The sequence below is a fragment of the Bos taurus genome, chromosome 17 (genome assembly GCF_002263795.3).
Source record: "Bos taurus isolate L1 Dominette 01449 registration number 42190680 breed Hereford chromosome 17, ARS-UCD2.0, whole genome shotgun sequence".
NCBI classification, from domain to species: Eukaryota; Metazoa; Chordata; class Mammalia; order Artiodactyla; family Bovidae; genus Bos; species Bos taurus.
The window spans coordinates 70,405,074-70,420,192 of record NC_037344.1 but is presented as its reverse complement, the minus strand read 5'-3'; the positions used below and the strand labels follow the sequence as shown (position 1 = coordinate 70,420,192).

Genomic DNA, 15,119 nt, shown 5'->3' with positions numbered 1-15,119 from the left:
CTTCAGCATCAGTCCTTCCAGTGAATATTCAGGACTGATTTCCTTTAGGATGGACTGGTTTGCTCTCCTTGCTGTCCTCCAGCACCACAATTTGAAAGCATCAATTCTTCAGCGCTCAGCCTTCTTCATGGTCCAACTCTCACATCGTGTACATGACTACTGGAAAAACCATACCTTGACTCTACCGATCTCTGTCAGCAAAGTGATGTCTCTGCTTTTTAATATGCTGTCTAGGTTTGTCCTAGCTTTCCTTCCCAGGAGCAAGCGTCTTTTAACTTCATGGCTGCAGTCACCATCTGCACTGAATACTAGTGATGAAAGCAAATATCCTTATTTTGTTCCTGAACTTAAGGGGGAAAGTCTTCAGTCTCTTACCACTGAGTTTGATGTTAGCTCTGGGTTCTTCACAAGTACACTTCACCATGTTGAAGTGATTAAGGTAATTTAAATCTACAGTCTCATCAATTAGCTCTGGTGCCTCCATTAAATGCAGATTAATAGAAATAGTTTGTTTTAAAAATCTGCACTGAATAATGTTTATACAGCAAGACTTGGTGCATGAGAAGAAACATACCTTCCACTTGGTAAAGAGATCAGCAAGGAAACCATTCACAGCTTTCTCAAAATACAGATCCCCTGAAAAGAAACAATAGGAAGAAGGTGAGAATTCTCTTTATTTCTTGCTTACAAATTCTTCCCTCAGTAAAGTAATAGGAATAGGACTAGTCAAAGAGAAGGTGCTCTATCCTAAAAGTGGTTTCGACCTAGACTTTCTATTGAGCCAAATTTAATATTTACTTCACTTGCTAAGAGGTCATGGGTTCAGGGTAAAACCCATGATTGAAAAAGATCTGATAAAGTTGTGAAAAGATTGAAAAAGTTTTGATGCTTGAAAAAGAGTGTATCTTCAAAATGAGAGAACCATCTAAGTGGTAAATATAAGTATTCTCACAGTGACGCTTCATGTTTGTTCGAAGGTGATCGGGCAGACCCTGGGCAGTCACTAAATTATCCCTTGCAGTTTCTGCTGTTCTTCAGCAAACCCTTGATGACCTACATGAAAAATTAATTTGTAATTTTGCTAAACACAAGCTAGAACTGCATGAACCATGAGGCTGGGGTGTTGGGCACAGCATCCACACCTCATGGCAGCTTTATCATACTCCACTTATAGTGCAGTAATTCTAATAAAATGAGACAAACTTGGTGATTTCTGTGAGTGGCAGAACATGAAATGAAAGTTATCAAAGAAGATGCTGGTTCCTGGCCATAAAGTCACTACCTCTATGACTTTTGATTCTGCACCTATAGAATAACTGAAGATCTGAGAATACAGATTTTTCCTTAATGCTTTACTACATTTCATACAATTCACTGCACATATAATATGTATATTTATTTTTAACATTTGAGGATTTATAAAGATTCAGGACATATCTTCAGAGAATGTTCAGAGATTACAGTTAATGATACCAATTTGAAGGAAACCAGAAACTTCTCCCCATCAGCATTACAACCCACACTTAGGAACAGTACCATAAATATCAAAATCCCACATTTCACAGCTCATCTGAATAAATATGTAAACCATAGCCGACGTAGAACGGAACACCACCTGCAATAAACAAAAACATAATTGCATTAAAAAGCAATTTTGGATAGAATTTCAGTTCCGCAAAATGAAAAAGTTCTGGAGATTTGTTTCAGAATGATGTGAATATACTCAAAACTACTGAACTGTACATTTAAAAATGGTTAAGGGAATTTCCTGGTGATCCGGCGATTATGACTCCACCCTTCCACTGCAAGGAGAATGGGTTTCGACCCGATTGGTAAACTATAGACCATATGCCTTGCAGCGCAGCCAAGACAATAAAGGAAAAAAGGAGTGAATTGCTATAAAACTAGGGGAAAGATTACTGTAAAATACCAATGCATGCCCACTACAGTGGCAAAAATTTTCAAACTTTAAAACTGGGTATTGGAGAAAGTAAAAAACAGGAGGTTTTATATATGGCTAACTAGGAGTATAAATTGGTCCAAAGAATTTGAAAGATAATTTGGCCTTATCTTACAGACCAGAACCTATGACATGACAAATACACTCCTAATCAGTGATTTAAGACATAGTGAGTGCAAACAAGACAGCTAAAAAAGAAAGTGGGAGGGAGGAAGGGGGAGAATACATTTTCATTACTCTTTAATAAAACTCAAAAGTAAGCAAAATGAGGAATACACTACTTAGGGTAAAATATATATGTATTGTCACTATATAAATAAGCAAATTACAAAAATAATTTTTTGTAAGACAGAGTGGTTATCTCTCAAAATTGCCCCAAGTTCCCAACTACCTTGCCTGCCCAGGAGACATCTGGTGATGTCTAGTGACATTTCTGGAGGTTGTGACTTGCAGGGGGTGGGGACGGGGGTGGGAGCTACTGGCATTTAGTGAGTAGAAGCCAGGGACACTGACCAGCCCACAGCGCCTGGTACAGCCCCCCACACTACTGCCCTTTCGGGCCAGGTGATCCTCTCTCTGGAGGGCTATGCTTCATGCTGTAACAGATTGAACAGCATCCTCCACACAACCCCAGTTGTGACAAAGATGTCTGCAGACTTTGCCAAAAGACCCCTGGGGAGGCATCATCACCCTGGGGTTGAGAACCACTGCTGGTGGGGAGGCTGTGGGTGGGAACACGGAAGAGCAGACAGGTGCTTTCACCAGGGTGGGGAAAGCCCTGGAGCCACAGCTTCTGGGCCCTGATTCCCACCAGCATGGGGAACGTGCATAGGCGCTCAGTTTGGAATTTCCCAACTGTACCAGAGTCACAGGAGATTCCCTGGCAAAGGTCCTTTTCCAGGTTTACCAACACAATCTTCAACTCAGCTTAACTTTTGCTGTGAATTAGTGGGCACAGAAGTCTGTGACCTAGACACTCCATTTTTACATCTGATATAAACAAAAGAAAACAAAGATCACCCCCAAAGCAGAGAGATCAAACTGTAAAACCCTAGAATTTCAGGAGTCCCTGCTTTATTACAGTATTATTCCAGTCGGGCAGATGGTAGCTTGGTCACGAGCTTGATCATAAGATCAGGTTTTTGCTGGTTTCCGTTTTGTTTTTTATTTCATGACTTACAGACATCACAACATGGGGAAACAAAACCAAAAAAGCATCATATCAACCTCACCCTGGTATCTTCGCTGATATAACCACACATGACCTTCTCATTCTTGACCCACAGCTCACCAGCCTGTGCCCTAAAAGGAGACGCACACACATTATTACAAGTCCTACATAAACCAAGAAGAAATGGAGGTGCCTTCAGGGTAGCTCCCTCTACTCTGTCATTGTCACCCAAATGACCTGGTCAGTTACAGATTTCCAGAGTGCCACAGACACAACAGAAAGAATTTTCAGTGTGCACTGAATTTGTACAACAGGAGCTCTTGATTTGCGGGTCTACAGACAACCTCTGAATCTGAGGAAGGGCTTTGGGGAACCCACGAACCGTCTAAATGATGCAGTCTTTCCTGAGCACAGAATTGTACACTTTGTCAAATCTCAAAAGGGCCCATGTCACAAAAACAGTTAGAAAGCACTGATGAACAAATTTGCTAATCCTAGCTTTGAGATAATGAGTTTCAACAAAAACAAGACGCATCGCAGTATCACAAGCAGACAGGAAGTATAAAGGCACAGGATCCCTACTCAGTGGAGCCCGTCTTTTCTCGGGCAAGCCATGCAGCATTCTGGATCTTATTTCCCCAACGAAGGATCAAACTCATGCCCCCTGCACTGGAAGCACAGTCTTAACTACTGGACTACCAGGGAAGTCCCAGTGGAAGCCACTTTACTGAAAATTTTTCATGTCATTATTAAGTAATATGATATCTTCTGTCCCTGCATCTTTTTTTTTTTTTTTAATTCATTTTTGTTTATTTTTCAGTCATTGTTGTGAGATTAAGCTGTTGCTTTTTTTTTGGCTGTGCCGGGTCTTTGTTGCTGCATGGGCTTTTCTTAGCTGCAACGAGCAGCAGCCACTCTCTAGTTGTGGTGTGTGGGCTTCTAACTGCAGTGGCTCCTCTTGCTGCGGAGCACAGGCTCTGTGACGAGCGGGCTTCAGTAGTTGCGGCTCCTGGGCTCTAGAGCACAGGCTTGGTGGTCGTGTTGCATGGGCTTAGCTGCTTGGCGGCATGTGGGATCTTCCTGGACCAGGGATTACACCTGTGTCTCTTGCATTGGTAGGCAGATTCTTTACCACTGAGCCACCAGGGAAGCCCTCCTCTTGCTTCTTTATCCTGTTTTTCAAATTGTCTACAACGAACAAGCACTGTATGTAAAAATACTTAGCACACGCCTGATACACAGCATGTGCTGAACAAGTGGTACTTGACAGTGTTAATTCCATCACCAGGACACGTGTGTTGAGACTGGCCGTTAAAGAATCAGAGCTCAAGTCAGAGAGAATATTCCAGAAGATCCTCTGCAGTTGGGCAGATTGAGCAGAAAAACACCCAAACTGAGTGTTCCAATGGGCTTTAAGTGTGCCTAGCAAACAGATCTGCCTGCTCCTGGACCTACTGTGTGTTTTATTATATGGACACCCACACAACTCAAAGGCTGTATGTAGAACAGTTACTGCACTGGATCCTGCTCCTGTTCACAAGCTGATGAATCAAGAGGGACACACTAGTTACCTGATGCCAGCAAATTCCACCTTCTGAGTGATATAGGCACATGTGCTGACCTAAGTGGAGAGAGAGAGAGATTCAACAACACATCGAGGCCATAAAAGGGCACAAAGAAAGTCTCCTGGCTTTCTAATCTCTTCTAACCACCCGATATTCAATTAACATGGGAGAACAGATTTATCCCACAGGGAAACCTGCTGGGGCGGGTATAACAGTAGGTTCTTAAGGGCTTGGCAGGTACAGACAATAGTAAAGACTGGGCGGATAATAAGTGGCCCGCTTCACCTGTGTATTTGTCATAGACGCTCACGTATGCACCTATATTTACATATAGAACATCTACTTCTCATTTTAGAAAATGGAACCTTCTCGCACCAAATAAAAAATACGCAAAAACATCTCTGTCTAAAAATATACAGTGTGCACATTTTACTTAGGACTTGCTGTTCCATAATGGCCAAAGAGTCCAAAAGGAGAAGTGTCTGCACCAGCTCGCAATTGTGATGAACTGATCATGTTCAGTGGGAAATGCCAGGTAAAAATAAATAAACAAGGAAAAATGGGAGGAGTGGAAAGTGAAAAGCAGGCTGACCTGGAAGCAACAAGATCTCAGTTCCAGCCGAGTGTCAACTGTTTACTAGCTTTCTCGTCTTGGGCACTCACTCAACCCCTCTATCTCAGTTTTCATATATATAAATTCAGGGTAATAAAGGCCTATCCACAGGAGGAGATATGAGGAGCAAATGAAATCAGGCGAAAACTTGAAAATCAAAGTCCCATTTAAATGTAAAATCGTATTATACTTTCCCATTCAGATCAAAAAATGCAAAGTAAAACTCTGTGAAAACAAACAAGCAGAAGAAAGCATGAAAAAAAAACATGAAAAGAGAATGGAAGGAGACAGACAACATCTCCACAATAATTGTCTGTGATGCTGGAATTGGAAATGATTTTATACTTTTCTTCCGACTAGACATAAATCTCCCCAGTGACATAGATTATTAACATAATAGAAAAAGTAATAGACTTTAAAAACAAAAAGAAATCACATCTTACCAAACTTTTCTTTAGTCGCCACATATCCCCACGGCCAATATATTGATCCTTAAAGGTTAATTCCACAAGGTCAAGGGTCACATCCTAAAAAGGATAATCAGATGTATGTCTCTGCATTACTCTGCCATGCTTTATAGGTGTAAGATAGTGCTCACTCACCACAGAGAAACTTTTTGACAAAAAGACAAGCGCTGAAGACCATTCAGTAGTGAAAGTGAAAGTCGCTCAGCCATGTCCGACTCTTTGTGACTCCATAGACTATATAGTCCATGGAATTCTCCAGGCCAGAATTCTGGAGTGCGTAGCCTTCCCTTCTCCATGGATTTTCCCAGCCCAGGGATCAAACCCAGGTCTCCCACATTGTGGGCAGATTCTTTACCCAATGAGCCACAAGGGAAGCCCATTCATTAGCGGAACCCTGAGAAATAGAATTTTATCCTGCCTGAGAAGGCTTTTGAGGACAGGGAAGTGTCCAACAGATACGACAGCCACTGTACCATGGTCAAATGCAAAGCATACCAGAGTAGACAGTGTTTTAGTCTTGATTTTGGTACACAAATGTGACACTGAGCTATGGGTTTTATTTCCCTAGATAATACTGATTATGTCACTTGGACAATGATTTTTTTACCTCTTAATTTTATAGCATCATTGCTCAAAGTAAAATGACAACACAGAAAGAAATTTCAGTATTTTATAGAGAATTTTATATTTAGCTTCACAAACATACATATATGTACAGAATCTTTATAGGACAAGCTTTTAAAAAAGGAGGACTTTAAATGCAACGTACATTCTGTCTATAGCCTAAATAACCTCTGTATGACCACACATTGAATAGTCTAACACTACACTTGGTGTGTTAGTTGCTCCATCATGTTTCACTCTTTGCGATGCCCACCAGGCTCTTCTGTCTCTGGAATTCTCCAGGCAAGAATATTGGAGTGGGTAGCCAGTCCCTTCTCCAGTGGATCTTCCAAACCCAGAGACTGAACCCAGGTCTACTGCATTGCAGGCGGGTTCTTTACTGTCTGAGCCACCAGGGAAGCCCTAAGTAACTCATTATTTCCTTAGAAACCTACTGTTGAGGTAAGGCATTAATCATTCCCCATACTGCTGCTAAGTCGCTTCAGTCGTGTCTGACTCTGTGCGACTCCATAGATGGCAGCCCACCAGGCTCCCCCGTCCCTGGGATTCTCCAGGCAAGAATACTGGAGTGGGTTGCCATTTCCTTCTCCAATCATTCCCCATAAGATATTCAAATCCAGAACAAAGACATACCTTAGGGTCTACAACATTCACATACACATCTTGGTAAGGTCTCAGCCGGAACACCTGAGTCACAGTCTGGTCCACACTGATAGTTTCTGAAACAGAGAAGAAATCTGGATCACATAACGTATTCTGAAAAACCAGGTAAATACATTCTTATCTATAAATGGCTTCTCAGGTGGCTCAGTGGTAAAGAATCTGCCTGCCAATTCAGGAGAATCAGGAGGTGTGGGTTCGATCCCTGGGTCGGGATGATCCCCTGGAGAAGGAAATGGCAACACGCTCCAGTATTCTTCCCTAGAAAATTCATGGGCAGAGGAGACTGGCAGGCTACAGTCCATGGGGTCACAAAGAATGAGATACAACTGAGGGCATGTGTGTGCGTGTGTGTGCACGCACACACACACACACACACAATCTATAAATACCCAAACATTCAACAAACAATACAACTGATCCCTTACCAAGGGCAAGACATGTTTTCTGTCTTCAGGAACTTAAAACTGCTTTTCAGGTGAAGTAAGACCTGAACCCAAGCAATTAAAAAATGAGAGAGAGACAGACTGAAATATATATATATATATGTATATGTATATTTAGAGAGATAGAGAAAAGAATTTAAGAAGCAACATAAGAACGTTCAAAGGGTTGTGAAAATTTAGAAGAGGAAAGAGATCGTTTCTCTTTTGGAATAAGAGTAGTGATGGTAGTCAACGAAGAAACAAACTTTCCAATGAGCCCTGAAGTCTGCTAAGCAAAAACCTTAACAGGCAGCAGAAGAAGAGATGAGAGTAAAAGGACACTCAGGATCTAGGTTTGAAAACACGTTTTCCCATCAAGTTAAAACATAAAAAAGTGGTTGACATCAAAATCCTTTAGAGAAGATTAAAAAAAAATTTTTTTTTCTTTTCAGTGCCGTTTAAGGAATTATTTTATTTGCTATCAGTTAACATTTTAGTTCCTAGATCAGCAGGGTATAGTCATTAGAAGAAAGGATTTGGATCCAGAATGAGTAAGTATTGACAGGATCACTGCTCTGGCTCCTTCACTTGCTAACACCAGGCAAACTTGCTCATCCCACCGAGACAAAGGTTCCTCCCTCACTCGAGAGCTGGTGGGAAGATCAAGAAAGATAGATGACAAACAGCTGCAGCACAGTGCCTTGCCCAGGTGCTGGGTAATCAGCGGTATATGTTCCTCTCCTGCTCCAACCCAGTGCAGACACGTAACAAATATTTTGTGAAAAAATATCATATTGAGGAAAACATGCTTTGCCAACAATTGTTTTGGAGTTTAAGTGTAGGGCTTCATCTACTTTCCTTTTGATTCTAAATATAGTTTTTGTTTTCTTGTTAATATTTACTTATTTGGCTGTGGAAGGTCTTAGTTGTGGGAACTCTTAGTTTCCTGACCAGGGATCGAACCCAGGCCCCCCGCATTGGGAGCACAGAGTCTTAACCACTGGACAACCAGGGAAGTCCCTAAACATAGTTAAAAATTTCTAGTGCCTTCAAGGTGCTGACAAATGAGATTCCTTGGCAGTTTTGGTATCTGACAATATTTTCATTAGCAGGAACACAATTTGATAAGGAGAGACGTACTGTGCCCTCATTGTGAAGGGGGGTTTCTTAAAGTTTCTGAAACAATAAAGTGTAAAAAATCTTGGAGAAGAGAGACGGAATTCTTACCTTTCTGCAAATCCTCCTTAAGTGACTTGACTTGCAAAAGCAGAGGGCTGGGGGAAAAAAAAAGCAACAAAGAGATGTTGTCAGCATTAACTAATCAGCTTTCTTTACCACCCAGAAAACACAAACAGATCACTCTGGACATATTCTAACTGGCAGCACAAGAACAGGAGAGAGTTCCTTTAGAAACCAACTCTGCACTTGTTCAGTAAGCCCCTACATCCAAACCTTCAATCTGTGAACGTTCAAAGACGTGAACGTGCGCGCCAGCCCCTGTGTGCCACCCACTGTACTGGATGACTGTAGTTTTCAAGGTACTGTGCTGTGAGATTAAACATGTTTTATTTTTTGTGTTTTTGATGTATGTATTATTTGTGTGAAAAAGTATTAGGTTGGCCAAAAAGTTCATTTGGGCTTTTCCATATGGAAGAACTCGAATACTGGCAAGCCCAATGTTCTGAACCTATTACACCACAGTACTATACAGCCGATTGTGTCAGTTGGGTACCTAGACCAACTTCGCTGGACTTAGGGACAAATTGGACTTACGGACAAACGAACTCTCAGAACAGAACTCATCTGTATGTCAGAGACTTACTGTATTCAAGGAAATGAATAAATGCTACAGAATTGTTCAGAGTTCTCCTCTCAGCTTTGTAAACAGAAAGAATGGACCCCTTTTAAAAAGATTGATTGGTCTAGCAAATCCCGGAGGGCAGGAACATTTTTATCCCAAGGCAAAGAGCCATCTCGCCCTCCATCCCCTTAGACGACACGTCACCTGGAAACAGCGGGCTGCCCAGCTAGCCCCCTGCTCCTGCTCAGATGCTCACCTGTACTCATCGTTGGGGTGGGCAATCTCCACGATGTCTCCAAGCTTGATGTGTGGAAATACTTTGGGGTTCACAACTAGCTCATCGTCTGAAAGACAATTCAGGGATCTTAGGCAGCAAGCAACTCACTCAGTTGTGGATCCACAACTCAGTTGTGGTTCTCATGCTGGATCCTTACAACCCCATCATTCAGTACGACAACCCCATCTCACAGAGGAAGTTCCATTTAAAATTCCTTCTATCAAGGCTTCCCTAGTGGCTCCGTGGTAAAGAATCCACCTGCCAATGCAGAAGACATGGGTTCGATCCCAGGTCCGAGAAGATCCCACTGGGAGCCACTAAGCCCGTGCACCACAACTGTTGAGCCTAGAGCCCGGGAACCACAGTACGGAGCCCACACGCCACAACTACTGAAGCCTGCATACCCCAGAGCCTGTGCTCTGCTACAGGAGAGGCCACTGCAACGAGAAGCCCACGCTCCGCAACTAGAGAGCAGTCCCCACCTCTGCAACCAGAGAAAAGCCTGCGCAGCAACGAAGACCCAGCAAAGCCAAAAATAACGAAAATTCTTTTTAAAAATAAATAAATGAAATTTAGCTTGACTGAAGGATTTGTACAGGAAGCCAGAGCTGGTGAGCAGCTGAGTGGGATGGTGTTCGGGGACCTTTGTCTCCAGACCTTTACCTGCCAGCCCACTGCTCCCAGGGAGAAGGCAGCTCTTCCTCTCTGGGAATTAGACCTCTAGGGCAATTCTTTCCTTCCTCAAATGGCGTGCATCTGGCATACACCAGGATCAAGACAGCCAGGGGCCCACATACAGCACAATCCCTTCTATTTAATATTCAAAGAATTTTTCAAAATACTATCTGAATGTGACCCTCACAATAAATCTCTAGATCTAATAGAAGGAAACAAGAGATAAAGCAACTTGCCAAAGGTAGAGAGCTAGTAACGACAGTGCACGAGGACTGGTTACTAGTCCAGGGTTCCAAAACCCACAGTCTCCCACACCCCTCAAGCCAAATAAAACACCCTGGACTTGGAGGGCAATGCTTGATCAGGGAAAAAATTCACATATAGCAGAATTGAATAGACAACAGAAATAACTTGACAGAGGACAGGATGTAAGGATACAGTGTATACAGCATATAATGTATGAGAGTCTTCTTTTTCAGTCTGGAGCTGGGTACAGGAGACTTAAATATAGAGAGGATGTGATTTTATATGTTTACCTATCCTTGCCCCACGCTAGGGCTCGGGGACGGGGGAGGGAACTCTTTCAAATATAACAAACTCAGGATCATAAAGATACGGTACTTTTTGTTGTTGTTTTTTCTTTGTCTCTGTTTTAGCTTTTAGGGAAAGATGGTCTTTTTTTTTTTTCTTTTCTTTTTTTTGGCCATGTCACATGGCTTGTAGGATATTAATTCCCCAACCAGGGATCAAACCCAGGCCTTCAGTAGTGAGAGCACAGAGTCCTAACCACTGGACCATAGGGAATTCCCAACATATCCTTCTATCATGCTAAAATTATGACAAATAAATATGTCCAGATTTCAGATATAATCAGAACCAACAAGAATTCAGCCTAGGAAAGCAAAGTACTGAGTTAATCCACAGTTGCTTTTTTTGGGGGGGGGATACAGTTTGCACTGACAGGTGTAAAGCAAATCCTCTATGAAGTCTTCCTCTAACTTTCACAGTCTAACAAGTATTCCTTCCTGTTTAATCTTATCATTTCTTTTTGCATGTATGTCTCAACAAGCTGAAAGCTCCTTAGGGAGAAGGAACCTTGTCATATTCAAAATCTTTATGCTTGGCATATAGATAGGTGGTTTAGTCGCTAAGTCATATCCGACTATTGCAACCCCATGGACTACAGCCCACCAGGCTCCTCTGTCCATGGGACTCTCCAGGCAAGAATATTGGAGTGGGTTGCCATTTCCTTCTCCACTGGTATAGGTATGTACCTAATAAATATTTGTTGGATGTATTTTTTTCAATTTGATGTTTATTTTATTTATTTATTGACATACAGTTGACATACAATACTGCATTAGCTTCAGGTGTTCAGCATATGATTCAGTATTTTTGCAGAATATATACCATTATGAGCTATTATAAGATAAGAGGTGTATTCCCTCTGCTACATAATATATCCTTGTTGTTTATCTATTTGATACATAGTAGTCTGTATCCTGGAGAAGGCAATGGCACCCCACTCCAGTACTCTTGCCTGGAAAATCCCATGGACGGAGGAGCCTGGTAGGCTGCAGTCCATGGGGTCGCTAAGAGTCAGACACGACTGAGCGACTTCACTTTCACTTCTCACTTTCATACATTGGAGAAGGAAATGGCAACCCACTCCAGTATTCTTGCCTGGAGAATCCCAGGGACGGGGGAGCCTGTTGGGCTGCCGTCTATGGAGTCGCACAGAGTCGGACACGACTGAAGCGACTTAGCAGCAGCAGCAGCAGCAGTCTGTATCCATTAATCCCATACCCCTCATTTGTCCCTCCCTTTTTTCCTCTCCTCTTTGGTTACCACAAGTTTTGTTTTATATGTCTGAGCGTTTGTTCTGCATATACATTCATTTGTTTTGTATTATTTTTTTAGTATTTGTCTTTCTCTGTCTGACTTAATCACTAAGCATAATATTCTCTAGGTCTATCCATGTTGCTGCAAATGGCATTTCATTCTTTTTTATGGCTGAGTAATATTGTAGGATGTATTTTTTTTTATAGTCCTGCAGCAGACTGGGTACAGCAGGGATCTACCACTGTCTTGCACACCTGAAAAAGAACACTTACATACACTGTATTAATAGATACACTGTGTACACTGTATCCTTTTATCCTTTCCTGTGTCAAAAGTTATTTGTTTGTTCAATTCTGCTCCACAAAGGTTTAGCAGCTTCCACTGCATACAAAGTACAATGTTAACAACAGAGTGTGGTTTTAGCAGAAATTATGTTTTAAATATAGCAATGCCTGGTATAGCCTTTTCCTGGTACTTACAATGGCTACATTTATTTAGCAGCTCAAAGTAGCCTGCTGAATACTGTACATATATCACTTAATTTGATCCCTTAAGATCTTATGATATAGAAACTATTATTCTACCTTTTAGGCAGCCCTTACCTTTGGGAGGCTTATACATCTATAACACAGGGGCAGATATAAAAGTGAAAGTGAAGTCGCTCAGTCATGTCCGACTCTTTGCAACCTCATGGACTACAGCCTACCAGGCTCCTCCATCCATGGAATTTTCCAGGCTAGAGTACTGGAGTGGGTTGCCATTTTCTTCTCCAGGGGATCTTCCCAACCCAGGGATTGAACCCAGGTCTCCCACATTGCAGGCAGATGCTTTACCATCTGAGCCACCAGGGATTTTGAGCAAATATATAGTAAAATGCAATTTTTAAAACACTGTGTTGTTAATTCCAACTCCTGAAGTAAATAAGGTTGTTAGGACAGAAAGGAAATTCATTCCTCTAGAGAAAAAAAAAAAGTCATATAAATAGGTACTTCCTCATTCTGCAGATTCATAATCTCAACATGCTAAGAAAAATGGAGAAATTACCCTAAAGAGCTGGAATTTCTAATTAAGGTAAACTAGAGGCTTGCCCAAGGAGAAGGCAATGGCACCCCACTCCAGTACTCTTGCCTGGAAAATCCCATGGACGGAGGAGCCTGGTAGGCTGCAGTCCATGGGGTCGCTGAGAGTCAGACACAACTGAGTGACTTCACTTTCACTTTTCACCTTCACGCATTGGAGAAGGAAACGGCAACCCACTCCAGTGTTCTTGCCTGGAGAATCCCAGGGACCGGGGAGCCTGGTGGGCTGCCGTCTATGGGGTCGCACAGAGTCGGACGACTGAAGCGACTTAGCAGTAGCAGCAGTAGCAGAGGCTTGCCCAAGGTCACAGGGAAATTAAGAGGCAGAGCTGATACCCAGATTCAGGTTTAATGGAGGGCAACATGCTGTGTCCTGCCCCAACTCATGGTGCTTCAGAGCCAGGCAAAGGTTCCTGCTTTGATCATACCTGTCTTATGCACACCTACTACCTCTCTTCCATTGAACATAAGTTTCTCTTATCTGCCGAACCAGTGCAGACTGGAATTTTATAGAACATACACAGTAAATATGTAATAAAAAACACAAACAAATCAACAAGGACCTAGCACACCGAACTATATTCAACACCATGTAATAACCTGCAATGGAGAAAAATACATGAAAAAAAAATATATATGAATTACTTTGCTATACATCTTAAATACAACACTGTAAATCAACCACACATCAATTAAAAATAAAACAAAAACAAACAAATGAAGAGTAGTAAGCTGGAAATACTCACAACATCCCTGAAAATGCAGAATGCAAATGCTTCTAGAAGGGGCTTGTGCTCTCTGGTCCTGCTACCCTTTCAATACTTCAGTATCACACCTGCTGCCTCACTCAGTTAAGCTACCTGCTGAGCCTCCATTGTCTCCTGAGTCAGAGTGTAAACTTCAAGGCACAGGATATATCAGAACCTCAGCCAACTTGCACAACCCCAAAGACCAATCAATACTGACCACTGCCCCCGAAGCCCTTCTTGTGGATGACGAGTTTGTAGACCTTTGTTGTTCTCATCTTGCACTGTTGTTTCCTTCAGCTGTTCCAAGTTTGGGGGAGAGAAGTCATCTTGCCTCCCTGCCAGTGAAATACAAACAAAAAAGGCTGGAATGTCAGAGTTTTCTTTGCAACTGCTCTTTGATTTTAGGGCAGTGAAAATACTGCTCTTGCTCAGCTGAGAGGTGGCACCAATCCTTGGATGAAATCACTCCTCCAAATACCAAGAGGGATGGAAAACAAAACAGAACCAACCAATCTGGGAACGAAAAGGAATTCAAGTCAGGGTCTACTCCAGCCTCCTAGACATGCTATCACACCCTGAAGGAAAAATTTGGAGTAAACGAGGCACCATTACCTTGCCTCTGTATAAATCAACAACACTCAAACATTAAAGAGACCTTAAAAGAGGTTTGGTACACTCATTTTGTAGATGAAGAAAGTGAGGGCCAGCGCAAGGGACATGCCCGAGGTCTCTGAGACAGAGAATTCCTACTGTTCCCGTTCGGCCACCGATGTCTTGGGCGAGGAGAGAGGAAAGATCGCTCCCCAAACCTCCATCTGCACAAACTCTCCGCGGTTCCTACCCGTACCAGCACCCCTCATGTCAGAACTGATGTCACTGAGGCTCAGAGACGGACAGAGACTTGTCTAAGGTCACACAGCAGGTTGGGGGTGGGGCCAGGATTCGAACCGGGGCCCTGGCCCTCTCCTCCTGATCCCCAACTCCGGCCCCGGCGGACAGGTCCACTCACCCGCAGCTCCGGAGCCCCTTCCTGCTTGAGGCCGGGGTTCCGACGGCCGGACCCTGGCCGGATCCCCGCGCCGCCTCCGGACGTCCCTCCTACGCCCCCAGAGTCCGCGAGGATCCCGTGCCGGATCTCCAGGCGCCGGCCGGCCCGCCCCGGCCACAGAGCGCTCACCTGAGAACCCGCGCCGCTCCGGTGGCTCCGCCCC

General features: G+C 43.0%; 1 protein-coding gene across 10 annotated transcripts in view; it reads right to left on the bottom strand.

The window, feature by feature from the left end:
- The window catches only part of DEPDC5 (DEP domain containing 5, GATOR1 subcomplex subunit), a 72,932-nt gene extending 57,813 nt beyond the window's left edge, over positions 1 to 15,119 (bottom strand). For all 10 annotated transcript variants that reach the window (XM_010814196.4, XM_005218191.5, XM_005218192.5 and 7 more), the window contains exons 1-10: positions 14,918 to 15,119; positions 14,126 to 14,243; positions 9,543 to 9,630; positions 8,713 to 8,759; positions 7,034 to 7,119; positions 5,753 to 5,836; positions 4,703 to 4,752; positions 3,193 to 3,262; positions 1,537 to 1,615; positions 575 to 636 (exon numbers count right to left, since the gene is read on the bottom strand). In XM_010814196.4, the coding sequence (XP_010812498.1) occupies positions 575 to 636; positions 1,537 to 1,615; positions 3,193 to 3,262; positions 4,703 to 4,752; positions 5,753 to 5,836; positions 7,034 to 7,119; positions 8,713 to 8,759; positions 9,543 to 9,630; positions 14,126 to 14,183 (624 nt within the window). In that variant the 5' untranslated portion in view covers positions 14,184 to 14,243; positions 14,918 to 15,119. The remainder of the gene's footprint in view (positions 1 to 574; positions 637 to 1,536; positions 1,616 to 3,192; positions 3,263 to 4,702; positions 4,753 to 5,752; positions 5,837 to 7,033; positions 7,120 to 8,712; positions 8,760 to 9,542; positions 9,631 to 14,125; positions 14,244 to 14,917) is intronic.